Raw genomic sequence first — 27,973 nt, 5'->3', positions numbered from 1 at the left:
TCTCCGTCCGCCTGTCTCTCTGCTGCCGCCATTACCCGGATGGAGGACAGATAGATAAAAGGCACAAAAAAAGAATAAGACGACACTCCGACACTATTATTATCAAAATCAACAACAATCCCAACTTACTGCAGTTTTAATTAATGAATTAATTATTTAAAAAAGGAGCTTATTGACGTTGCTGCTAAGTTTTGATGCTATTTTTTTATTTTTAATGATTTTACCTCATGATTGTGATCAGTTTTTAAAAAATCGGAATGAACTGTAGATGTTTTTTTTTCCCTAGCAACACACTGGAAGCGGCCATTTTGTGCCAGCGCGAATTGGAAGCCATTTTCTTTCGTTGGGAGGACATTTTGTTTTTTCTTGTAAACGCCAACAAGTGAAAGATATTATTTTTGGATTCAGGATTTTTTGATATTTCACGTGGGGAAGACATTTTGTTTTTTTTATTTTGTGAACACCAGGGAGTGAAATACTTTCTTTTTGGAATTTGGGGATTTTTTGACATTTCACGTGGGGCGGACATTTTGTTTTTTCCTCGTAAACACCAGGAAGTGAAAAATCTTTTTGACATTTCACGTGGGCCGGACATGTTGTTGTTTTTTTGTTTTGTTTTTAAACACCAGGAAGTGAATGATTTTCTTTTTGGAATCCGAGATTTTTTTGACATTTCATGTGGGGCGGACATTTTGTTTTTCTTGTAAACACCAGGAAGTGAATGATTTTCTTTTTGGAATCAGAATTTTTCGACATTTCACATGAGGCGGACATTTTTTTTTTTTGTCAACACCAGGAAGTGAGATTTTCTTTTTGAAATCTGGGATTTTTTTGGACATTTCACGTAGGGAGGACATTTTGTTCTTTTCTTGAAAACACCAGGAAGTGATTTTTTTGGGGGGGGGAATCGTGGAATTTTTCACATAAAAAAAAAAAGCAAGATCACCTGGTCCACCTGCAGCTAAGCTAACAAGAATGCGCTCCCCAGAACCGTCCCCCTGCCCCCCATCGGAAGCACTCCTTCACGGCCAGTTCGCCGGCTGGGCCTCCGGCGGCAACAATCACCCCGGCGGCGGTAGCGACGGCTGCCCCAACAGCCCCGGCGGTCCCGGTGGACATTCCCCAGCCGCTTCACCCACGCTAGCGCCGGCCTCCAACTACGCGCTGACCCTCACGCACGGGCACGTCCACGTCCAGCGCCTGTCGCCGCGTGCGGGCAAGGAGGCCCGTCTGCTGCTTCCCTTGTCGGAGCTGGTGGGCTGCAGTTGCCCCCGCGCCCCCGCGCCGCCTCTCCTGGTGCTCTACTGGTACCCGCCGGGGAAACGGCGCAAAGGGGTGTCGCGCCGACGCCAAGTCAGGGCTTACCTGGCCGAGAGCAGGACGGAGGCGGAGCGATGGTCGGCCGCCGTGCAGTGTTTGCTACGGGGGGTGCCCGTCACGTCTGAAACGGGTGAGGATGCGCATGCTTGCTGTAAACATCTTTCCTCTTTGCTTCCATTTTGATTCCGCAGTTTCATTTCGTTTCCGCCATTTGCTCAATGTAGCTTCCTGTCATGGTGACCCAAGACGTCAAAGCGTTTTTGAGGACAAACGGCGAGGGGGGTGTCAACGCCTGAAATGGGATTTTTACGTGTACTTTCACTTCCAATATACTCTGCTAGTACAGTGATACCTCGGTTTATGAACCCCTCGGTTTACAAACGTTAAAATTCTGAAAATTCTTCCTTGGCATACAAACTATTTTTCGGGATACACACGGAGCACCACAACGAGTGATGTGTCGTTCGCGAACGAGCCCGTTCTCCTAACAAGAAAATGGCAGCCGGCTTGTTTTGGTCGTCTACTCCTCGCCCCCAGTCGTCGGTTCAAGCCACGTGATTGGTCAAGAATGCAGCAGTGAGGGGAGGTGGTTTAAACATTAAAGAGACAGGCAGACCACAGGGAGAGTGACAAAATGGATAGAAAACTGTGAAATTTGGACTCGTTTCAACTTTGATTGCTCAAAGGCAGAGTGTGGAATGCAAGGTTAAAATATCCCATCAATCAGGCTCCACAAATAATCCACACAAGCCAACAGAACACAATTGATGAGGAACAAGGTAAAATTATGGCAGAGAAAGCACCATTCCTCAAGATGGTGGAAGACGAAGGCTACGCTCCTCATCAAGTGTTAAATGCTGATGAAACGGGGCCACTCCATTCCACCAAGCCATCAACGACAATCACAAAGGTAAATAAAACGGCTTTATTATACAGTACAGTTTATTTTAATTATAATACCATAGAACATTTATTAAACATAAAATAAGGTATATTTTGTGTAGTTTTAAGGCTTCTTTAGTCGAAAATTATGTTTTATGGGGACCCGGGAACGCATTATTCTCATTTTTAATGGTTTCTTATGGGAAATAAATGTTTGGCAGACAAACTTTTCACCTTACACATTCTAGGAACCAATTAAGCAATTCGTAAGCTGAGGTATCACTGTACTTTGCTAGCTTCTCATCCCAATTTTCGATGTACAGTCAAACGTTGGTTTTCGAACGTCTCGGTTCTCAAATTCAGTTTTTGACCAAAAATGGATTCTGGACCAAACTGAGCGCACCTGAATGCACCACTGGACTCCCCTCTGCTTTTTTAGATTCCTGGTGTCACGTCTCATTGTCACCGATGCTTTATCCTCGTGTAGCGTTCCATTGTGAGCAGGCACAATCACGCAAAAAAAAAGGCATTGATTATAATAGGAAATGTTTTGGTTTTCAATCAAATTGTTTTTCAAACAGCTTTCTGGAACGGATTATGGTCGAAAACCCACTTTTGACTGTACTTATACCTTCATCATTTTTCCCCCTGTCGCCAGCGTCTGACCTCCTTTCCTGTTCTCCTTCCTCCCTCTTTTGCCTCCCGAATGCGTCTAACATCGCTCCCTCCCTCCCTCCTTTTGTTTCCTGACCTTGGCTACCCCCACTCGCCTTGTTTACTCCCCACCGAAGTTCATCCATCATCTCTGCTCCATTTGTTTGCTCCGTTTATTGTTTGGCGACTTTTTATGTGACCGCTTTTCTGTTGATTGGCGCTGGATGGAGCTATTGCAGATTGTTTGTTACATACAGACACTCCCCGACTTACGAACATTCAAGATACGAACAACGGTAGATACAAACATTTTTATCGTAACATATGTAGTATTCTCTCCAGTTGTACATGTACATATCGTTACAGAGCATCTATGTTATTAGTTATTTATTTGCTAGTTAATCTTGCTATCTAGCTGGCTATCTAGCTAGCTGTCTAGCTGGCTACCTTGATACATATCTATTTGCTAACTAGCTACCTAGCTGTCGATATGCTATCTATCTAGATAGCTATCTATTAGTTATCCATTAGCCACCTAGTTAACTTTCTATCTATTTGAGTTATTCTAGGTTGAGTGAACGCTGGCGCATGTGGCTGCCGCTGCTCACCCACAGAAAAAAAACTTATCCTGTGGCTGTCAAGTGACCTTGAGAGTTTTGAAAGGCGCATATAAATGAAATGTATTATTATGATATATATTGGATATAATTAAATATAAAGACGTATTTTTCAGTACAAACCAATACAGGTTACTTTTGCAAGCCGGAAACATACTTATATAAACATTAAACCAACTTATATAAGGCTTAAACATACATTCCATACAAAATATAGCAATTTACGAACAGATTAACCTTACGAACGACCATTTGGAACGTATCTTGTTCGTAAATTGGGGAGTGTGTCTAACGAAAGATTAAATGCCTCTTATCGTCCCCCTTTAGCACTTGTTAGCGATGTAGCATTGGACGCTTTGGCCATTTTATGAGCGTTCGTCAAACACAAAAACTGTAAATTTGATTTGAAGATGCCTTCTTCTGGTTCCACGAACAAATTCACCTTACGAACGACCGTTGGGAATGTATCTCGTTCGTAAATTGGGGAACGTCTGTCATACCAAAGATTAAATTGGGTGCTCTCATTCTCTCCCTTTAGCGCTTGTTAGCGACGTAGCACCGGACGCTTCGGCCATTTTATGAGCATTCTTCCCACATTAGAACTGTAAATCTGATTTTAAGACCCTTATTCTGGTCCCGCTAACAACCCCTTCTCCTGTTTTTCCAGAATTTTCCAGGAGCCTGCTACCTCGTCCCAAACGACTCCTGCTGCTGGTTAACCCTTTCAGCGGGCGAGGGCAAGCTATGCAGTGGTGTCAGACGCACATCCTGCCGATGATCAGAGAGGCTAACATCAGCTATAACTTGATCCAGACAGGTAGGACGGCCCCCCCCCAACCCTTCATGAGACTGGACGCCGTTTGTAGGTACACCACAATGACCATTCCATCGCCATTGTTTCTGTCACGTCAACCGAGCGCACTCTGTACTCGCAGTCACATATCATTGCATTTTTGTGAAGTACATAATCGTTTTTCGTGGGATTTTCCATAAACTCCAAGCTATGTAGCTTATGATGACATATTATACGTATTCCTCCATCATGGTTCTTGAAATTTCCCAATACGACAACAAGAAACGGGGAAAAATGCATTGAAGTTTACGCTCTTTTTGCTAACATTACAGTTCATAAAGGTGAATAAGTTGTATTTTTATAACTCATAGAAGTGGTAGGATATATATTTTTCTCCATAAGTGCCAAGTTTCAAGCAAAAAGAATCATTAGCATATATATTTCTAGAGCTTGCAATTTTCTTTCCTTGTATTCAGTGACAGCCATTTTGGATTTCTGACCAAAATCCGCCTGTATTCGATTGTTGATATTTGCTAATTTATAATGTGAATGTTTTCTTGTCTTTTCTGTTCTTGTTTAGAATTTCAAAAGCTTACTCATTAAAATCTGCCAAAAATTAAAAAAGTTATCATAGTTTAAACTGTTATAAAGAACTCGGTCACAGATTTTCATTGTTTGAACTGTGTACTTACAGGCAGAAAATCCCCGCATATTTCGAAAATTAAAAATTCATTATGTCCTTATTTGTCATAGAACAATAATCTATACATCATTTGAAAGCTATTTAAAATGCACTTTATTATGGTATTCGAAAATGTGTCACGAATTATTATCGAAAAACGTTAGCACATCCCTACCGTTTGTTAAACAAGTTTTCCTGCCACGCCGACATCTCAAATCTCCCTCAGAGCGTCAAAACCACGCCCGAGAGCTGATCCGCGACATCTCGCTCCAGGAGTGGGACGGCGTGGTCATCATTTCCGGAGACGGCCTCCTGCATGAGGTGAGGATGGTTGAAAACCCTAACCGGAAACGCTAAACCCCTAACCCTAAACCTCAAACCCTTGAACCCTAAACCCTAACCTAACCTGAACCCTAAACCCTAAACCCTAAACCCTAAACCCTAAACCCCTAAACCCCTAACCCCAAACCCTAAACCCCAAACCCTAAACCCTAAACCCTAACCCAAAACCCCAAACCCTAAACCCTAAACCATACACCCTTAACCCTAAACCCCTAGCCCTAAACCCCTAAGACCTAACCCCTAACCCTAAACCTCAAACCCTTGAACCCTAAACCCTAACCTAACTTAACCTAACCTGAACCCTAAACCCTAAACCCTAAACCCTAAATCCTAAACCCTAACCCCCAAACCCTAACCCTAACCCTAAACCCAAAACCCCAAACCCTAAACCCCTAAACCATACACCCTTAACCCTAAACCCCTAGCCCTAAACCCTAAACCTTAAACCTTAAACCTAAACCCGAACCGTCACGGGAGGCTGACGTGATGTGGTCTGACCCCGTCAGGTGATCAACGGCCTGATGGAGCGTCCGGATTGGGAGCGAGCGATCAAAACGCCGGTTGGCATCCTGCCCTGCGGCTCGGGCAACGCGCTAGCCGGGTCCATCAACCACCACGCCGGGTAGGAAAAAGGCTCGGCTAGCGACGTTGAAGCCCCACCCTTTTCGGCCGACGCCCCCTTCTAAATTTTCTATGGTAGGTTTGACACGTGCCTTCGGGAGCCTCTCCTGTTGAACTGCTGCTTCCTGCTTTGCCGCGGCGGCGTGCGGCCCATGGACTTGGTTTCCGTGACGACCAGCCCGCCCGTCAATAACAACAACAACAGCCGGGCCGCCACCGCCGTGACCGCCGTGCCCAGGAGGCTCTTTTCCTTCCTGTCCGTCGCCTGGGGCTTTGTGTCCGACGTGGACATCGAAAGCGAGAGGTGAGCAACAGCCACTTTCATTCAACTATACAAATAATTAGATACATAATTGAACACATTAAGGAAAAAGCAAATAAATAATTGAAGAATTAAGCGAACAAATACATAAATAGATAAGTAAAGAAATAGATCAATAAGTAAACAAAAATTAACGTCGATACATAAATAATTGAAAAGATAAATAATTGAACAAATACATAAATAGTCAAATAAATAAATAACTAAATAGATAAATATGTAAATGAATAATCAATAGATAGATAAATAAATTGAAATAAATGATTGAACAATAAATTGAATAAATACATAAAGAGGCAAATAAATAATTGAACAAACTAATAAATAAGTTAACAAACAATAACAGATAAATAAATAATTGAACAAATACATAATGGAACAAATAGATAAGTAAGTAAATAAACAATAGAGAGATAAATAAATAATTCAACACATAAATAAGGAAAAAATAAAATGGATAAATAAAAAATTGAACAAATAAATGATTGAACAAACAAATAGATCAATAAATAAGTAAATAAACGATAGATAGATAAATAAAAAGACAAATAAATAATTGAACAAATAAATAAGGAAACAAACTAGATAAAAAAATAACAAGACAAATAAATAATTGAACAAATAACCAATTGAACAAAAAAATAATTGAACAAATCAATAATTGAACAAATCAATTCTTGAACAAATAAATAAAGAAACAATAAAATAGATTAAGAAATAATTGAACAAATAAAAATAATTGAACAAAACCCATTGAACAAATAACCAATTGAACAAATAAATAATTGAACAAATGGAGTACCTCAATCATTTTAACCGGTGAGTGATTTGAATTTTTTTGTTTGGGAGGGGGGGGGGACGATTAGCTATCTGGCTAGCTAGCTGGCTATTTATTAGCTATATGACTATCTAGCTGGTTAGCTAACTGTCTAGCTGGCTATCTGTTAGCTAACTAGCTATATGGCTAACTGTCTAGTTGGCTATCTGTTAGCTACCTAGCTAGCGTTCTATCAATTTGAGTTACCATGTGGCTGCCGCTGCTCACCCTCAGAAAAACTGATCCTGTGACTGTAAAATGACCTTGAGAGTTTTGAAGGGCGCGTATAAATGAAATGGATTATTATGATTATTATTATTTTTCATGTGGTTTTTGTGCGGGTGCAGGTATCGCGGCCTGGGCTCAGCACGTTTCACCCTGGGCACGCTGGTGCGCATCGCTTCCCTGCGCTCCTACAAAGGTCGCCTGTCCTACCTCCCCCCCTGCGGCGCCGCCACGCCCCCGCCGCCCCGAAGGCCCCTCTCGCGAAGCGTCACCGAAGGCCTCGAAGGCTTCTGCAAACCCCCCATCCATCGCACCTCCTCCGACACGGGCATCGGCGAGCAACGCGGCCTGCGGCGAGGCGAAGGCGAGCGGGAGAAGGAGAAGGAGGAACGCCGCCGCCGGGCGCGGGGCGCCGCCGCGGTGAGGGCCAGCAGCCTAACGGAGGACAGGGAGAAGGAGGGCGAGGTGGAGACGGAGGAGGCCCGCTCGATGGGCGAACGGGGCGACGCCGCATTGGGCCTTTTTCCCGAGCGAGGCCGAGGTGGGGGAGCGACCGAGGACGACTCCAGCGAGACGGAGGACGACGGTCAAGAGGTCCGCGACGGGCGGACGGAGGCCGACCCAGACGGACTCGGGGAATCCGGGCGGGCCGTCAGGAAGAACTCTGCACCTTGCGGCCCGATTGCCGACACCCCCCCCTTCGGAGCGGAGGACCCGGACCTGGACCTGAACGGCGGCTTCTACCCGCCGGAGGTGTCCCGCGAACGATCCCTCACCATCTCGTCCCCCTTCCGGCACCTTCCTTACCAATCCAGAGCGGCGCCGGCGGATCCCGAGCGGCACTCGTCGCGCCCCGTGCCGCCGTCGCTCCTGCGGCACTCGCACTCCAACTCGCTGCCCCCCAAACTCTCCTCGCTGTCCCCCACGCCGCCGTCCTCGCCTTCGCGCGCCTCCCCGCGCTCGTCGTCCTACCTGGCGCCGCGGCCCAACACGCCCGGTTCCGCCTCGCCCTCGCCGCCCGTCCGCGCGTTTAGCTTTGAGCTGGCGGAAGCGGCGGGCCCCCTGAAGAAGCGTCCTTACGCGCCGCTGCCTTTAAGCGTCCCGAGGGACGACCTGCTGCCCCCGCTGGACCGAGCGCTGCCCGCGCGGGACTGGGTGACGGTGGAGGGGGATTTCGTGCTGGTTTTGGCGCTTTACCAGAGCCACCTGGGGGCGGATCTGCACGCGGCGCCGCAGGCCCGCTTCGACGACGGGCTCATCCACCTGACCTTCGTGCGCGCCGGCATCTCCAGGGCGACGTTGCTGCGGCTGTTCTTGGCCATGGAGAGGGGGACGCACCACTCGGTCAGCTCGCCCTACGTCAGCCACATTTCCTGCCGCGCCTTCCGCCTGCAGCCGCTGTCGGCGCGAGGGACGCTCACCGTGGACGGGGAGCTGGTGCCCTATGGACCTTTGCAGGCGCAGGTTAGCCGATCGCAAACGACAACCGACACACTCTTTCTCCTCAAGTTTTTTTTTTGCGCATCGGGTGAAAGTTCATCACGATGAGGAACAATAATAGCAAAATGTGCACTGGGCGAGCTACGTCAAACTCATTTGTAAAATCGCCATTTTAGGACATAAAAAAAATAAAATAGAAAATCACAATTTTAGAATTCTCTCTTTAATTTTGAAAATCGCCGTTTTAGAACATTTAAAAAAGTAGAAAATCCCCATTTTAGATTTTTTTTAGATATAGAAAATCACCATTTTAAATGTTTGTTTTATTTTGAAAATTGCCATTTCAGGAAAAAAAATAGAAAATCGTCATTTTAGAATGTTTTCTTTTGTTTTGAAAATCGCCATTTTAATTAGTTTTCTTTTATTTTGAAAATTGCCATTTTAGGAAAATGAAAAAAATAGAAAATCGCCATTTTAGATTTTTTCTTTTATTTTGAAAATCGCCATTTTAGTAAAATTATTATTTTATTTTGAAAATCACCATTTTAGAATTATTCTTTTATTTTGAAAATCACAATTTTAATTTTTTTTTTTCTTTTATTTTGAAAATTGCCATTTTAGGAAAATAAAAACAATTGAAAATCGCCATTTTAGAATGTTTTCTTTTATTTTGAAAATCGCCATTTTAGTTTAAAAAAAAAATGAAAATCACCATTTCCAAATGTAGTCTTTAATGTTGAAATATGTTTCATTTTGTGAAAAGGCCAAAATATGAAACCCAGAGAGAGAATGATTGACTTGTGAGAGAATTACTCACCACAGCCACACTGTTAACGCTCGCTCGGATGAAATTGGCATTAGTGTCATTAAAACTAGTCCCACAAATGTTTCGCATTTTTCGGCGCTCCGCCATTTTCCATGTGTCATCAAGCGACGGCCTGCGTGTTTTTGAGCCCTGCTCTTTGCCTTGCAGGTTCATCCGTCCTTGGCGCGCCTCATTGTGGGTGACTCGGGAGTGCAGGTGACCAGGTTCTAAATCAGGAATTGCTTGAAAAACACTCATTTCTGAAAGATGTCCGTCCGTCCGTCCATCCCTCCCTTCCGTTGCCGCGTATGCTCTGAAAGAAAGACTCAAATCATAACCCCTGTTGCACAAACGGGTTGATGAAAAAAGGGATCACTTTATACCGAGCCATTCATCGATAGAGCAGCAATGCGGGGATTAACTCATTCACTGCCAGTGCTAAGTGCTAAAATGTGTCCACTCCAGTGCCAGGGTTATTGTCATTGTTATTCAAATTCCAGGACCCGCACAATATTGACTTTTAGGACTGCATCAACATTCAATACAGCGTAAGGAATCTTAGACTCGCTTCTTTCATCATAAAAAAAATGTTAATTCCTAAATTATATGGGTCTGGAGTTATATAAGCTTGAAATGAGGGTGGCTGTCCAAAATACAATGCAATAATAATAATAATAATTACACACATTCACACACATACAAACACATTTACACACATTCTCTCATATACACTCATAAACACACATCTACACGTACACACACATTTGTGTGTATGTGTCATACACACATAACACACACATCTACACATGTGCACACACATTTACACACACACACACACATATATACACACAGAGCTTTGAAAGGCGCTTGAAATAAAATTTATTATTATTATTGTTTATTTATGTAGCGCTTTAACAAGTGAAATTGAAACAAAGCGCTAACATGGGGAAAAAATGGAAATGCTGCCCCCTTGTGGAAAAAAAAAACATTGCCAGATTTCTGGCCAGCGCTTTATCAGCACCCAAGTCTGAATAAAACAAAATCCAAACAAATTCTGCAACGGCGCTCAACGTCATATTTTCAATTCCCGAATACATTTGTGAATGGCAGTGAATGCGTGAATAGTGATTGATTATTAGTATTATTTTGAATGGGGTTAAATGCAAACTGCACCGCATTGCACAGCCACGAGGTTACGCCAAGCGAACCCGCGGACGCATAAAAAACTGCACAGCCTGGAATTACGAGGGAAGAACAATCGAATGTCAGATGATTTTTCTTTGTTTGAGCTTGTTTTTTTTTTTTTTTTGTTAATGGCGGACAGTGCATGATTTGGGGCTACGTTTACGTCATGGTATGCATGCTCAAAAGCACTACCGATATTTTTGCCTTATAGCGGAGGGTTAGCGGGGGGGCATTCATTTAACTTTGCCAACGACGCTTGACAGCAGTACCATGTCGGAGTGGTTTTAACAAAGTTCATTTCACTTAAAGGACAACCGACACTATTTTTTTTGTTTCTTAACTGACATCAGAAAAACGTTTGATAGCATCTAAAATAAAATAGGCAAAACACGCAGGCTGATTGATATTTTTAGTCAAACGCAAAACGGCTAGAAAAATGACTTCAAGTGTCCCAAAACTTACTTGAAAATGAGCTCGGAACTGGGCAGATTCAGAAAGTCCCGCCCCTTACACGTTCTTTATGCGTGTTACGGGTGTCGGTTGTCCTTTAATTTACCTTGAACAGTATTGACGGCCATATTAGGTTGCGTTCAATCATCCTCTGGAGTGCATTGAACGTTATTTTCATGCGGCGCATGAAAGCCTCTTTCACGCGGAGCTATTAGCAAAGGCAATTTATGCACCTCTTAGACAGACTCGGCATTTGCGACGAGTCATCCGTCGCCGCTAACAATCCAGCTACATGGCGCTAGGCTAGCAAAATAGCAAGTGTGCCAAATGAAAGGACGCAGGCGCTAATGTTCATACTCTTAAAGGACAACCGACGTCACTTTTTTGTTTACTCACTGACATCAGAAAAACGTTTATAGCATCTAAAATTCCTTACATGGAGCTTTGTCGCCCTCTTCTGCCTCTTTTTGGTCCTACACGACGTTTTCAGACCAAAGTACAGCAAAATGCATTGACGTGATGGAAGGACTGCTACAATGTGTCCTTTTTTTCGCTCAGGGGCGTTCCTTCAGTGACGTCACGTATGGACTCGTCACCAACTCAAAAACAAGACTTCCGGAATATTCAGCGAGAGTCTTAAAACGTAAAATATAGCTCTATGAGGTGGAATCTTTGTCAAATACACTCAGTAGAAGTCATTTGAAGCCATTTTACAAATGATGGACACAACGTGTTTTGGCTATTTTAGATGCTATCAAACGTTTTTCTGATGGCAGTTGGGAAACAAAAAAATGGTGTCGGTTGTCCTTTAAATGAGCTTACAAATATTCTCCGATGTAATCAAACAAAAGGGAAGGGACTATGTCCTGCTTGGTGTCGATAGAATTATTAAACCTGCTGATGAAACTGGTCCAATCGATAATAACGTGTACTGGATCAAACAGTTAAGATAGTATGTCAGTTGTTTGGGTCCTGGTCTTGCCTGGAAATATCAATACTCTTGTTTTTTTTATCATCCAGTTGTAAATCTTGTGCAAACATGACAGGCAAAAAATGAATGACACATTTTTACCAGGCTGCTATTTTGCTTTATTATTATTATTATTATTGTGGGTTTTTTTGCACAGTACAGCTAAAGTCGTCTATCACAAAGAAGTAGGGTTGTAACAACACCACATAGAAGAATATCACCATTGACACTTTTGGGCCCATAGGAAGAGTATCAATAGATTTTTATGATTGAGACCATATCTGAATATTGCAATTGAACTTTGATTGGATTTTTCAATCTTGATAATGCCGCGCATTCATTTACAGTGGCTCTACTTGTAAGAAAATGCAGTTTATTACTAAAATGAAAAACAACGTATGTACGTGTATACACTTACAGTGTACAGTTCATAGACGTGTATGTTTTCAATAAATGAGACTTTAAAACTGCATCGTTTTGATTTGTCTATGGTTATGTGTGATTACAGTATCGTCAAAGTCACCTTTATTGTCAAATATGCATGAGATACAGCACAGATTACAGTGATACCTTGGCTTACGAACTTAATTGGTTCCCAGACAGAGCGTGTAAGGTGAAAAGTGTGTATCCCAAAAATTACTTTCCCATAGGAAACCATTAAAATGAGAATAATCCGTTCCCAGGTCCCCATAAAACATCATTTTCTACTTTCTAATTTTCTAAGACTTAAAACTACACAAAATAATAAATTTTTTTATGTATAATAAATGTGCTATGGTATTATAATTAAAGAAATAAACTGTACTGTATAAAAAATGGTTTTATTGACCTTTGTGGTCGTTGATGGCTTGATGGAATGGAGTTTCCTCAGCGTTAAACACTTGATGAGGAACGTAACCTTCTTTCACCATCTTGAGGAATGATCCCTTGTAGGTGCTTTCTCTGCGATAATTTTACCTAGTTCCTCATCAATTGTAAGACAGACAATTGACAACAGACAATACATGTAATTTCTGAATGCAAAAAAAAAAAATGGTTGAAGTGAGGTCTTGCAGAAAAAAAAGAAAAAATAAAGTTCAGGATGATAGTACGGCATGTAGCATAAACTCAGAGTTCAGTGAGTGTGGCAGTGGGAAGGGGCAGCTGGGGCAGGGCTGGGAGGGAGTTCGTGAAAGAATAAGAAGAAGAAGAATCATAATACATTTTATTTTAACCACCTTTCAAAGCTCTCAAGGATACTTAACAGTCACAGAAGAGCATATGTACTATAATAAACAAAATACAATAAATAAAATACAATTGTAAATAGAAACAAGAGAAAGAGCTACACAGAAAATGCAATTTTAAATAGGTGGCTTTTGAGATGGGATTTGAAGGTGGCAAAATCGAAGGTTTTGTAATGTAACAAGTTTAGCACTGACGTTGAAACTTTTAAGATTTCATATCAAAATGTTGCCCACATTCCGGAAATTGAAACGGCAGAACGGAAACGCTGAATCGAAATAAGGCCCTTATTTTGGAAATTCGTCGCGCGGACCGGAAACTATTGATCAAGACACCGCTTCCGGTGTGGGCACCTTCTTTGTCTCCGGCCCGACGTACCGAAACCACTAGTGGTCGTCGTTTTTTCCTCCTTCCTTTCACTTTCGAGGATATATTTGCATATATATCCACGTTTTCGACTATTGAATGACAGTCTACTCGGAAATATTTATGCCTAAAAGTAAAGCGCCTAAAATGGATGACTTGGACTACAGTAAGTAGCTTAGCGGGGAGCTGCTTTGACGGAGACGTTATTGGCAAGCTAGCGGCGGCTAGCCCCGAGTAGCTTTTCGCTCTTGTTGTTTGATTTTGGGGGGCTGACAAATGGGGGGTTTCTGTTTATAGTTAGACGTAAACGAGCAGGACGTGTTTTGAAATGATTGTTATAAATCATACAGCGCATTCTCGCCGTGGCTTAGTTCGACTGACGCGGATGTCGGCTTCATTATCGATCGATTTGAAATATCGGCCAGGTCAGCTCAGGCCGCCTGGTGGACTTTTAACAGCGCCGTCGGGCTTCGCGTTACTCGGCGTTTTATTGTTTAAAAAATGCGTCTTAAATTAATCCAGAATCGTCCGTCACAAGACGTTTGTTGTTATGTTGAATCCAGGCTGTGGGCGTGGTTGTTGGGACAAGGTGGAGTGAAGGCGTCGTTTTAGTTTGGGATTTCCATCATGGCGTTCCATTGCATGGTGGAAGTCTTGGTGGACTTGTGCTTCACAACTGGACACATGAAAGTGGTGTATTAAAGGACAACCAAGTTGTGTCCACAGTTTGTAAAATGGCTTCAAATGACTTCTACTGAGCGTATTTTACAAAGATTCCACCGCATATAGCTATATTTTACCCTTTAAGACTCGCGATGAAGATTCAGGAAGTCTTGTTTTTGAGTTGGTGACGAGTCCGTACGTGACGTCAGTAAAGGACCGCCCCTGACCGTAAAAAAAGACGCATTCTAGTGGTCCTTCCATCACGTCAATGTATTTTGCTGTACTTGTTTGTTCTGGGGACCTCGTGTTGCACCCAAAAGCCGCCAGAAGAGGGCGTCCAAGCTCAATATAAGGAATTTATCAGCCTGTGGAAACGGAGGTGGCCACAGGAGGTCGCCATTTTGTGCCTCTTTTTTTGGATGAGAGATTTCCCCCCAATGTTGCCTCAAAATGGCACAAATAAATTCTTTAATCGATTGCAAACATGTATGCTTTCCTCTTCAGAACTATTTGAATCATATTAATAACTGGATGTGTAACAAGAAAGCATCTTCTCAGAATCTGAAGCCATTGTTTTGATTCACTAGCAATGCGTGATGTCACGCCAAGACGTCTTGGTGTGACGTCGCGAACTGGGGGCGGGATTTTCTGAAAATGCCCAATTGGCAGCTCATTTTTTTGCAGATTTTGGACACTATTGGACACTATACACTATTTGCTAACTAGCTATCTAGCTGTCTACCTAAATAGCTATCTATTTGCTATTGATATGCTATCTATTAGCTATCTATCTAGATAGGTATCTATTAGTTATCCATTAGCCAGCTAGCTAACTATCTATCGATTTGAGTTATTCCAGGTTGAGTGAACGTTGGCGCATGTGGCTGCCGCTGCTCACCCACAGAAAAACATCTAACAGTGTCCTTGAGAGTTTTGAAAGGCGCTTAAAAATGAAATGTATTATTATTACTGTGAAATGTAAATTTCTCCACTGCGAGACTAATAAAGGCAAATCCAATCCAATTATTATTTTCATCATCATTATTATTATTATTATTGTTATTATTATGATGAAGCCTGGAGTCAGTTTTTGACTCCTTTTCCACTTTCCCCGCCCGCAGTCCCAGTGGACCTGAGCCCAGAGGAGCGCTCGGAGCTGGAGGACATCCGCAGGAGGAAGGGGGTCCTGTTGCAGGAGATCCAGAGGCTCCGCGAGGAGCTCAGGGAGGCCATTTTGGAGGTGGAAGGGCTGGAGGCCAGCACGGAGGGCAGGTGAGGAGGGCTCCACGTTTACGGCTCTGCGTGATCCAACGATAGTTCGGGCAATTTTAGGCGAATAAATCAGGAGGGCGATTGTATCAAATCGGCATTTTGTGTGAATATTACCTGATGTATTTATCCAGCTAGCTATTTGATATGTACTTCGTTGGCCGGCTAACTAGCTAGCTATCTATTAGTTATATGGCTGTCTAATAATAATAATAATACATTTCATTTCTAAGCGCCTTTCAAAACTCTCCAGGTCACTTTACAGTCACAGGATCAGTTTTTCTGTGGGTGAGCAGCGGCAGCCTCATGCGCCAGCGTTCGCTCAACCTGGAGTAACTCAAATAAATAAAAAGGCTAGCTATTAGATAGCTAATAGATAGCCAGCTAGCTGGATAGATAGCTAACAGATAGGCAATTACATAGTGCCCCGAATCTCCGTCCGTATTCTCAGCAAAACATGCTAACCATGTTAAAATGCTGCATGTCTAACTGTTAGCTATCTATTGTCTAGCGAGCTACCTAGCTTTCTATCTATTTGAGTGACTAGCTAGCTATCCATTAGCTGTCTAGCTATCTAGCTAGCTGTCTGGCTAGCTATCTATTAACTAGCTAGCTAACTGGCTTTCTATCTATTTGAGTTACTCCCGGATTGAGAACGCTGGCGCATGTGGCTGCTGCTGCTCACTCGCAGAAAAACTTATCCTGTGACTGTAAAGTGACCTGGAGAGTTTTGAAAGGTGCTTATAAATGAAATGTATTATGATTATTACTATTATTACAGTAAAGTCTCGTTATATCGATATCGGATATATCGATAGTCCCGGTTATATCGATACTATTTCTATGCACGCACTGAGAAAATTACATGCAAACAGGGTCTGATATATCGATAGTCCCGGTTATATCGATATTTTTTCGGACTCCCTTGAATATCGATATAACGAGACTTTACTGTATTATAATAAACCGTTTTTTTCCATTGAATTCCTCTGTGAATAACAGTCTTTGTATAATTGTCACCGTGTGGTTTTCACCATGTAGCAAAACCCTTCAGAAAAATCGTCATGTGGCAATGGGAAGAAAGAAGTTCAACATGGACCCTAAAAAGGTACGAAAGTCCAAAATGTCGCTCAATTTAGAACAGGGGTGTCAAACGCCGGTCCGAGAGGGTTCGAAGTCCTACATGTTTTCCAAGTCTCCCCGTTGCAACACAGCCCCAGGTGCGTTGCAACTGGGAGACTTGGAAGACATGTAGGACCGTAGCCCTCGAGGACCGGAGTTCGACACCCCTGATTTAGAAGGTCAGGGCGCATCGGAAGTGACGCCTTTGATTTATCAGGGCATCGTGTTTCTCGTGGACAACGAGCTGCTCAGACACACTCCGGAGGACATCGCTCAGTTCCTCTACAAAGGCGAAGGCCTCAACAAGACGGCCATCGGCGATTATCTCGGAGAAAGGTGCGCAATCGGAATCCATTGTTGGTTCTTTAACCCGCACATCACACCCGCACATTTACGGCTTTGTCTGCGCGCCGCCGCAGGGACGACTTCAACATCAAAGTCCTCCAGGCCTTCGTCGACCTGCATGAGTTCACCGATCTCAACCTCGTCCAGGCTCTCAGGTCAGCGTCAACTCTGCAAAGGAAACTCGTCACCTTCCTTTTGGAAATTTTAGAATGATTTAAAGGACAACCGACACCACCAGACAAGTTGCGTCCATAATTTGTAAAATGGCTTCAAATGACTTCCACTCAGTGCATTTGACAAAGATTCCACCTTAGCTCGCTAGATTTTACCTTTTAAGACTCCTGCTGAATATTCAGGAAGTCTTGTTTTCGAGTTGGTGACGAGTTCCTGACGTGACGTCACGGAGGGAACGCCCCTGACTGAGACAGCGACACACAATGCATTTTGGGGACTTTTCTTTGTCTGAAAACACAGTGTTGATGGCAAAATCAAATCAGCCCATTTCATATACTGGACGAAACGCAGCTTGTGCGCCATCTTGTGCATTTTCGGGGCGCTACATCGGAATCCAGATCTTCACCGGTTTCGTCTCTCGAATTGATACGGAAGGACTTCTTTAATCGATTGCAAAACGTTTATGCTTTCCTCTTCAGAACGATTTGTATCATATTCATAACTGGATGAATAACAAGAAAGCATCTTCTCCCAATCGGAACTCTCATTTTTGTTGGTGTTTTGCATTTGACTCAAAATATCAGCCTACGTGTTTTGGCTATTTTAGATGCTATAAAATGATTTTCCTGATGTCAGTTAGGAAACAAAAAAATGGTGTCGGTTGTCCTTTAATGATTTGTTTCATTCAATATCTCACCTCATACAACAAAAATATGCAAGATTACCCAAAGATGGCGATCTGTCTCGCTCGCAGGCAATTTTTGTGGAGTTTCCGTTTGCCCGGCGAAGCCCAGAAGATCGATCGGATGATGGAGGCGTTCGCCCAGAGATACTGTCGCTGTAACCCTGGCGTCTTCCAAAGCACCGGTATGTGGCCGTCCGTCTCATTGCCCGCCATTTTTTTGTGTGTCTCGACGTTGTTTTGTTTAGTCGGTTTATGGTGTTATTATTTTGCAGGAATAGTTTAATGTAGGGCGACCCGGTAGTGAATCTGTTAGCACGCCGGCTTCACAGAACAGAGGTTGCGCTTTCAAATCCCCCGTCCAATGAATGATGTATTTTCAAACTTTTTCCCTATATGAGGCACATCGGAGTACAGTGATATATCAGTTTTCGACCATAATCCGTTCCAAAAACCTGTGAAAACTGACGTGTTCGAAAACCAAAACAGCATTTTCCATTTTAATCAATGTAAAAATGTGTAATCCGTTCCAAGTGTAGAAAACAACTTTTTTAAAGCACTTTGTAACTATTTTACAGCATAAACTGGATAAACATGAAAAAATAGAGCAGGTAATTTGTAAAATACTACAAGAACAAACTGTAATTCAGTGATACCTCGGTTTACAAACGCTTCAGCTCACAAACTTTTCACCTTACGAACATTGAATTCACGAAAATATAATCTTGGTATACAAACTAGTTTTCGGCGGACGAGCCAAACCACACGGTGCCACAGTGGCTGGCGGACTGGTTTTCCGCACCCCCGTTGAGTGCAGAGGTGGTTTGCTATCAAGTGGAGTACCTTTGCTATTATGGGAGCGAAAAAGACCCCACCACACGCTAGTGTTAAGCCAAAGAGGACACAAAAGAAAATGACGGTGGAGCAGAAGAAGGAGATCATCGAAAAACATGGACGAGATGTGCGTTTGTGTGACTTTGTGTCCTAGTACCAGTACGCTAAATTGCTCCGTGTGGCTAAGGGTGTTTCTGTGTTGTCTAAGCAACGTTCTCAGGCTCTAGAAAAGTTTGAAAAACCTCTGTTGATTTGGATTAACAAAAAGCAGCTAGCAGGGACAGTGTGAGTGAGGGTATTATCGCTGAGAAAGCACGGCAACAACCATCACAAAGGTAAATAAAATAACTTTATTATACAGTACAGTTTATATCTTTCATTACAATACGATAGCACATTTATTATACATAAAATATGGTCTATTTTGTGTAGTTTTAAGGCTTATTTAGTAGAAAATTGTCTTTTATGGGGACCTGGGAACGAATTATTCTCATTTTTAATGGTTTCTTATGGGAAGAGAATGTACTTCCTGAGGCTGCTAAAGAAGCATGGCCTGCCACAGGAGGTGCTGCAACATTTCTACACGGCTGTCATCGAATCCATCCTGTGTTCTTCCATCACCGTTTGGTTCGGGGCCGCCACAAAAATGGACAAAATCCGACTTCAACGGACAGTTAGGACGGCGGAAAAAATCATTGGCACCGCCCTACCCACTCTCGAGGACTTGCACACTGCAAGAATCCAAACTAGGGCGCGGAAAATCCTACTGGACCCTCCGCACCCTGCCCACCACCTTTTCCAGCTACTCCCCTCAGGCAGGCGCTACCGATCCATGCGCACCAAATCCAGCAGACATTTAAACAGCTTCTTCCCCCAAGCCATTAACTCTTTGAACTCTTTCAACAGTAGCCAAAATGGAACTGTATAGTGCCACTTAGCAGTTTTTTTGACAACGATACTAGTGCAGCGTGTTCTACCGGAAACAAATTCCTTGTGTGTCCTACATACTTGGCAATAAAGATGATTCTGATTCTGATTCTGAAATAAATGTTCGGCAGACGAACCTTTCGCTGTAAATACACTTTCTGGGAACCAATCGAAAACTGAGGTATCACTGTATGTTTTATTTTCACCAATTTTAACATCAACAGCGGCAAATTTGGTGACGTTGTCTTTTCTCACGTTAGCATGCTATTTTGTACCACCCGCGCAACTTAACTTGAGGCGTTTTCGTCCTTCCGCCCCCCTTGAACGCACCGCTTGTCACGTTTTACGTGCAGACACGTGTTACGTGTTGTCCTTCGCCATCATCATGCTCAACACCAGCCTCCACAACCCCAACGTGAGGGACAAACCGGGCGTGGACCGCTTCATCTCCATGAACCGAGGCATCAACGACGGAGGCGACCTGCCCGAGGACCTCCTGCGCGTAAGGCCACGCCCCCTCCGCTGTGGCACCGCCGACGCTAGCCTGATTTCTTTCTTTTCGCCGCAGAACCTCTACGAAAGTATCAAAAACGAGCCCTTCAAGATCCCCGAGGACGACGGCAACGACCTCACGCACACTTTCTTCAACCCCGACAGAGAAGGCTGGTTGCTCAAGCTCGGTGAGAGATCAAACGCTAGTTTTCGCTTCTGAACTTTTATTTTGGCGAGGCGGCTTGGGGGGCATCTCTGTCTATCTCCCTGGCAAGAAAATGGCTCCCGGTGGGCTCGCTGTTTTTGCATGGCATTGGCGTTGGCGTTGCGGGCGCTTGTCCGATGTGTCACTAATGTCCTTTCTCTCTCTGTTCTGTGCCTCTCAATAAATCCGCCGCCGGCCTTCCCTTTTTTCCATCCTTCCGCTTGTTCTCCCGCGGTTTCCGCCTTCCGCTGCCGCTGCTTGTTTTCTCAGGAGGTATGTACTGACGCCCAAGTTTCTGTCGCGTTAGCGCGGATGTAGCAAGGTAGCTAGCGGCGAGATTTGAGCGAACGCTAGGTGACTTTTTCTGACTGGCGTGACCTTGTTGGCAGGGGGACGCGTGAAAACCTGGAAACGCCGATGGTTCATCCTCACGGACAACTGCCTCTACTACTTTGAATACACGACGGTAAGTCAACTTGCTTTCCTCGTGGAGTCAAGCCAAAAATGTACCACACACTTTGATTATTTTAGATTAGATTATATTAGATTACCATATTTTCCAAACGCCTTCATTGTCTTGTCGCCGTCACCCTAGTGTGCTAAGTGCCGCCATGTAGAGGCTCAGTTAGGAACAGCAAATTCGTATACGACTATTTAAAGCTCTTTCTCTTGTTTCGATTTATAATTGTATTTTATTTAGTGTATTCTATTTTGTGATTGTATTTTATTTACTATATTATATCTGTGACTGTAAAGTGTCCTTGACAGTTTTGAAAGGCGCTTCAACTATAATGTCAAAGTCAGCTTTATTATTATTATTATTATTATTATTATTATTATTATTATTATTATTATTATTATTTTGGTTTTCTACTTTCATTCCTTTCATCACTTTGCTGCTGTGAAGTGAAATGTAAAATTCCCCACTGGAAGACTAATAAAGGCAAATGTAATCCAATTATTATTATTATGAATGAGCCCCTGATTTTCTAAAATGGCGATTTTCTATTTTAAGAAAAATTCTAAAATGGCGAGTTTCTAAATTTAAAAAATCTAAAATGGTGAATTTCATTTTTTTTTATTTTCTAAAAAGATGATAAAAAAATTCTCAAGTGGCGATTTTTCTAAATTGAAAAAAAAAAAAAAATGGTGAATTTCTATTTTCTTAAATATTTCAAAAATGGCGATTTAAAAAAAAAACCGAAATGGTGATATTCTATTTTTTAAACATTTTCTAAAAGGGCGATTTTCTAAATTAAGAAACATCTAAAATGGCCATAAAAAAAAATCTAAAATGGCGATTTTCTATTTTTTGTTTTCTCTAAAAACGGCGATTTTCTAAATTTAAAAAAATGTACTTGGTGAATTTATATTTTTTTAATTTTCTAAAATGGCGATTAAAATAAAATGGTGATTTTCTTTTTTTTTCTAAAAATGTAAAAATGCAATTTTCTAAATTTAAAAAATGTACAATGGTGAATTTCTATTTTTTTTACATTTCCTAAAATGGCGATTTAAAAAAAATAAAATTGCGATTTTCTTTTTTTTTTTTCTTTTTCTAAAATGGTGATTAAAAAAAATTCTAAAATGGTAATATTCTTTTTTTTTCTAAAAATGGCAATTTTCTAAATTTAAAATATATAAAATGGGAAATTTCAATTTTTTTTTTATTTTCTAAAATGGCGATTTTCCAAAAAAAATCAAAAATGGCGATTTTCCTATTTGTTTTTTGTTTTCTAATATGGCTATTTTCTAAATGTAAAAAAAAAATAAATCTCTGCGGTCTTGGATTTTTCTTTGAAGCAGTGCCTTGTTCCCCTCACAGGACAAAGAACCTCGAGGGATCATCCCCTTGGAGAACCTCAGCATCCGTGAAGTGGAGGATCCACGCAAACCCGTAAGATGGCATTCCGTGTTGGCGGCTAGGCTATACTTAGTCTGCGTGCTTGACATAAAAAAGTTTTTTTTTTTGTGTGTGTCAAGCGTCACATTTTGGAGACGAGTGGAACTATAATAAAATAAAATGAAATAAACGGGCCATTTTCAGAACTGCTTTGAGTTGTACATCCCCAACAATCGCGGTCAACTCATCAAGGCGTGCAAGACGGAGGCGGACGGCCGCGTGGTGGAGGGGAACCACATGGTGTACCGCATCTCCGCCCCCACGCCCGAGGAGAAGGACGAGTGGATACACAGCATCAAGTACGTCAAGTACAAGTAGTGGGAAAACCACACGTTTATTCATTAATCTGTCAACTCATTGACTGGCAGACGATGTGCAAAAATGTCATTGTCACTCAAATTGCAGGACTTTTACGACGACATAAACATTTAATGCAGCATAAGAAACTTTAGATTGTCTTCTTTCATCAGATCGAAAGAGTTCATTCCTAAATCATATGGATCTGGTGTTATCTGAGCTTGAAATGAGGGCAGATGTCCAAAATACAATACAATACGTATATAGCGCTATAACAAAGCGCTAACATGTACAAATGCTGCCCCCTCGTAGGAGAGAAAAACATTGCCAAAGGCCATGGCCAGCGCTTTATCGGCACCCGAGCGTGAAAAAAAACAAAACCCGAACAAATACAGGGAATGGCGCTCCACGTCACGCTTTTCAATTAAATTGGGGAATGGCAGTTAATGAGTTAACTCGCTAATTAACTGATTAATTGTTTAATCAACCATTTAATTAATTAATCGGGCACTCGTAATAACTAATCAATTGATTCATTATTAGTCAAATCAAATAATGAATCATTCGTCGATTGTTTAATGAACCCGTGTTCATATGGACGCAGATAAATTCATTTTCAAATGCACATTAATTATTGTGAAAAATGTAGCATCCATTGATGAAAAGAAATGCTCTCCTGTCCCACGTTGATCCGCTTCAATTCCAAGCCGCGACCGTTCCGACTTTTCGGCTGAACGAAGCGAGGCTGTAAAAATATTGCTCCATGACAGTCACAAAAAAAACCAAAATGGCCCGCCGAGCTGTCCAGCCATGACAGTCAAATGGCAGCGACATTCCTCCCGATCAAAAACGGTGCTGGCAGATTGGTGCCGCTGAGACAAGACAAAGACACTACCGCTCAGCACAGTCTTGATGAATGATGTAGCCAAAAATGCTAAAAACAATCGGTCTCCATTTTACACAATGCAACAACTACTCAAAGTGACAAAAGAAAACAAAAACAACAACAAAAAAAACAAGACTTGTGAGCGCACTTAGCTATATATCTATCTAGCTGCCTGGCTGTGAGGATAGCTAGCTATGTAGCTGGCTAGCTGTATATCTTTCTAGTTGGTTGGCTAGCTATCTATTAGCTATCTTTCTATTTGAGTTACTTTTGGGTTGAGTGAACGCTGGCGCGCGTGGCTGCCGCTGCTCATCCACAGAAAAACTTATCATGTGACTGTAAAGTGACCTTGAGAGTTTTGAAAGGCGCTTAGAAATCAAATGTATTATTATTATTAATGATAATTACATATAAAGATATTATTGTTGATGATATACTTTGTTTCAACCTGTTTGATACTCTGTTTTTATTTTATTTTGATTAAAAAAAAAATGAATTTATCTGTGTTAATGAATGAATGAATGGATGAATGAATGACTCTCTTCCAGATCTGCGGTCAGCGTGGACCCCTTCTACGAAATGCTCGCTGCCAGGAAGAAACGTATATCGCTGAAGAAGAAAGAGGAGCAGCCTTAGTGTTACCCGCGCCACTTCCTTCTCCCCGAACCCCTTCCTCTTCTTCCCTCAGAACTCTTCGTCGGACGCGCCGAACGCGCCGACCACCGTCAACGCGGTCGAGGCCCCGTTGCCGTCCTCAAAACACAAACTCATTTGGGGGAAGAAAAAAAAAGCCTCCATGAATTAGAACTACGAAAGTGTTCCCGCAAGTACGTGCATTTTTTTTTCTTTCTTTTTTTGCTACTTTTTCCAGGATGCCACACGGTTGCGACAAAACACACTCGTATGAAGGTGGTGCGTTGGTGTCATTTTCAATGTGGAGGCACTATGTTGAGGTTGAGTAGAGGAGCTTCAGTCATGACGAGACAGGCCTCATGTCTAAGACGGAAAATATCAGCAGTACCTTTGGGTGAATTGGTCCCTGAATTCAATAATGAAGTAAATTTATTTTATTTAGTAAATCGAGACGTGATTAGCTGGCTATCTAGCTAGCTACCTATGTGGCTATCTATTTGTTATCTATTAGCGATCTATTTGGTATCTATTAGCTATCTGGCTAGCTATCTATTATAATAATAATACATGTAATTTATAAGCGCCTTTCAAAACTCTCAAGGTCACTTTACAGTCATAGGATGAAGTTTTTCTGTGTGTGAGCAGCGGCAGCCACACGCGGAAGTCAATAGACAGAAAGCTAGCTAGTCAACTAGTAGATAGCTAATAGATAAGCAACAACCCGGAATAACTCAAATAAAAGAGAAAAGCCAGCTAGCTAATAGCCAGTTAATAGATAGCTAGCTAGATCAGTTATATAGCTGGCTATCTATAGGCTATCTATTAGCTAGCTAGCTTTCTATCTATTTGTGTTACTTCATAGTTGAGTGAAAGCAGGTGCGTGTGACTGCCGCTGCTCACCCACAGAAAAACTGATCCTGTGACTGTAAAGTGAACTTGAGAGTTTTGAAAGAGGTGGGCATTCCGCAAAATGGCGTCAATAAAGCTCCTCAACTCACTTTTCCGTTTGACACGGCTTGGCCTGTCGAGTAGAAGCTCCTCTCATCACTTCAATATGTCTCCTCAAATGCCGTAGGATGGCGCCAAAGCACTGCGTCTGTGTGCTTTGGCACCACCCTGTGGCACCTTAGATTTAAAGCACTTTTTTAGTTTGTTTTAAAGGACAACCGACACCGCAGCGGACAAGTTGCGTCCATAATTTGTCAAATTCCACCGTTTTAAGACTCGCGCTGAATATTATGAAGTCTTGTCTTTGAGTTGATGACGACACCCAATGCATTTTGGGTACTTTTTTTCATCTGAAAACAGTGTTGATGGCAAAATTAGAAGGAAAACTACATAAATAACGCGTTGGTGAATCATTGTGTGTTGCACCAAGACTACTATTTCATACTAGTTGACCCAAATTCCAAGCAGACTAATCAGCCCATTTCCAACGGAGCTTGGGCGCCATCTTGTGCATTTTTCTGGGATGCTACATTGGAGTCCAGATGCCTCAAAATGACACGGAAGGACTTCTTGAATCGATTGCAAACATTTATGCTTTCCTCTTCGGAACTATTTGAATCATATTCATAACTGAATGAGAAACAAGAAAGCATCTTCTCCGAATCTGAACTCTCTGAAGTTTTGATTCTGGAGCATGGCAGTTTGTGAAGGAGTATCCTGGTGTGACATCACCAACAAGGGGGCGGGACTTTCTGAATCCCGCCATTTCCGAGTGCATTTTGCAGTAGTTTTGGGACACTTGAAGTCATTTTTATTGGTGTTTTGCATTTGAGTAAAAATATCATCCTGCGTGTTTTTGATATTTTAGATGCTATCAAACGTTTTTCTGATGTCAGTTAGGAAACAAAAACTGCTGTCGGTTGTCCTTTAAAGTCTGCCAGGGTTTTGAATCTCTCACTTTTGTCATCATGAAACCAGACGGTGCCAAAGCACTACTTTTCTTTTCATATTTTCATGTGATTACGTAACAGTTGAGAAAATACACCAAGCACAACAAAGAATACGTTTAAAAAAAGATTAATGAAAGTATGAATTTCCGAGAGAATCGCGACTAGGCGGGGCAATTGTTGGATTTAGATCTCCCCTTAAAAAAAGGAGTCATCGTTACTCCCGCCCCCATTATTATTGACGAGGTGACCTTTTGACCTCCAGTGACCCCCTTTTCCCCACCCCCTCATCAAAGGCAGCTCATGACATTGTACGAATTTATGTTGTAAATAGATATCTTAGCTTACGACACACTCGTAGGGACCTTTTCATTTCCTTTTCCTGTTTTTGTACGAGGACCCCCGTCAACGGCCTCGAAGAAAAGACACCCGCATATTTACCGTTTCGCCCGGCAATGCGCGAGCATCCATGAAATGCTTTATTTATGTCATTTCTTCGGCCATCTTGTTTTCAAACAACCAGATTTGACATGTTTTTTTTTTTAATTTTTTTTATTGTAGACGCGAACTCAACTCGAGATGCGTAATTTGTTTCCACTGCACTTTATTTACTTGTTTGCGCCATGTAGTTGTTCTTTTTCGGACTATTTTAGTTCTTGATTTAACTCATTCACTGCCAGACAATGTGCAAAAATGTGTCCACTCCAGTGCCAGGGTTTTTGTCATTGTCACTCGGATTCTAGGACCCACAGAATATTGGGTTTTAGGACTACATAAACATTTAATACAGCGTTACAAACCTTAGACTATCTTCTTTCATCAGAAAAAAAAAGAGTTCATTCCTAAGTTATAATAATACATATGATAGCTAGCTAGCTAACTATTAGTTGAGTGAACGCCGGTGCGTGTGGCTAGCTATGTGGCTGGCTACTGATCAGCATTATGTCTATATAGCTAATTAGCTAGCTGTCTAGGTGGCTATATATTAGCTATCTGTTAGCTGGCTAGCTTTCTATCTATTTGAGTTACTTCTGGGTCGAGTGAACGCCGGCGCACGTGGCTGCCGCTGCTCACCCGCAGAAAAACTGATCCTGTGATCGTGGAAAAGAAACATTATCAGAGGCCATGGCCAGCGCTTTATCAGCACCCGAGCATGAAAAAACAAAACCAGAGCAAATTCGGAACTGGCGCTCGACGTCCTATTTTCAATTCCCAAATAAATTTGTGAATGGCAGTGAATGAGTTAAAAAAAAAAAAAAGGTAGCCAGAGGCGGAATGATGATAATAGTTGGACCTTTGTCGCCACGGCGACGGCCAATCGGATGAACACAAACTTCGTGAGTTGCCTTTACGGTCGCCCGTTTTCCTCCCAAAGCTCGCAAAGGCCCCCGTTCGGCCTTTCGCTAATTCCGTACGTGCTTCTGTGGGCCTTCTTCCACCTTCTGGAAATTCTTGAAGTGCAAAGTTGCCAAAAGACCAACAAAAAACAGAGTTAAAACTAGCTAGCTCGTTCGCTGGCTAATTCGTTTGCTAGCTAGTTTGTTCGCTAGCTAGTTTGTTCGCTAGCTAGTTCGTTCGCTAGCTAATTCGTTTGCTAGCAAGTTCGCTAGCTAGCAAGTTCACTAGCTAGTTCATTCGCTAGCTAGCAAGTTCGCTAGCTAGCAAGCTCGCTAGCTATCTCGTGTTACAAAGTGCGCAGCAACATTGATTTTGTTTCTGAGCCACCTTTTTCGGAAAATGACTTTTACTTACTATTTATTTATTTACTTATGCCCATGTGAAGATGGAGCTCGATATGATGTAAATGTAGCAAACGGTGCTAGCCGTTCACGCACACAGATATACACACACACACACACACACACTGGTGCCAGTAAACTACAGTGTAAGAATAAAAAGGTGTAATGATGGACTGTTGATTGATATGTGTT

General features: G+C 42.3%; 2 protein-coding genes across 3 annotated transcripts; both read left to right on the top strand.

Annotated features, from left to right (window-relative positions):
* Positions 1-779: 779 nt before the first annotated feature.
* Positions 780-12,595, top strand: sphk2 (sphingosine kinase 2). The gene is made up of 7 exons (XM_088997965.1): positions 780-1,450; positions 4,141-4,290; positions 5,175-5,269; positions 5,797-5,912; positions 5,991-6,215; positions 7,398-8,739; positions 9,689-12,595. Exons 1-7 carry the CDS (start codon positions 976-978, stop codon positions 9,749-9,751), a joined length of 2,466 nt encoding a protein of 821 aa, XP_088854091.1. The 5' UTR covers positions 780-975; the 3' UTR covers positions 9,752-12,595.
* A 1,102-nt stretch (positions 12,596-13,697) lies between these two features.
* cyth2 (cytohesin 2) lies at positions 13,698-27,973 on the top strand. 2 transcript variants are annotated; one of them, XM_088997967.1, is made up of 12 exons: positions 13,700-13,881; positions 15,500-15,650; positions 16,689-16,755; positions 16,987-17,105; positions 17,189-17,269; positions 18,043-18,155; positions 20,085-20,233; positions 20,300-20,411; positions 20,818-20,894; positions 22,254-22,325; positions 22,476-22,630; positions 24,063-27,973. In XM_088997967.1, exons 1-12 carry the CDS (start codon positions 13,815-13,817, stop codon positions 24,148-24,150), a joined length of 1,251 nt encoding a protein of 416 aa, XP_088854093.1. In that variant the 5' UTR covers positions 13,700-13,814; the 3' UTR covers positions 24,151-27,973. The 2 variants fall into 2 exon arrangements, with proteins under 2 accessions (XP_088854092.1, XP_088854093.1); XM_088997966.1 differs by having other exon boundaries at positions 13,698-13,881; positions 20,085-20,411.

The sequence above is a fragment of the Hippocampus bargibanti genome, linkage group LG06 (assembly GCF_051943395.1).
Source record: "Hippocampus bargibanti isolate YZ-2025 linkage group LG06, ASM5194339v1, whole genome shotgun sequence".
In the NCBI taxonomy this organism is placed as follows: domain Eukaryota; kingdom Metazoa; phylum Chordata; class Actinopteri; order Syngnathiformes; family Syngnathidae; genus Hippocampus; species Hippocampus bargibanti.
Note: the sequence above shows the minus strand (reverse complement) of the source record. Positions and strands in the feature narration are given on the sequence as shown.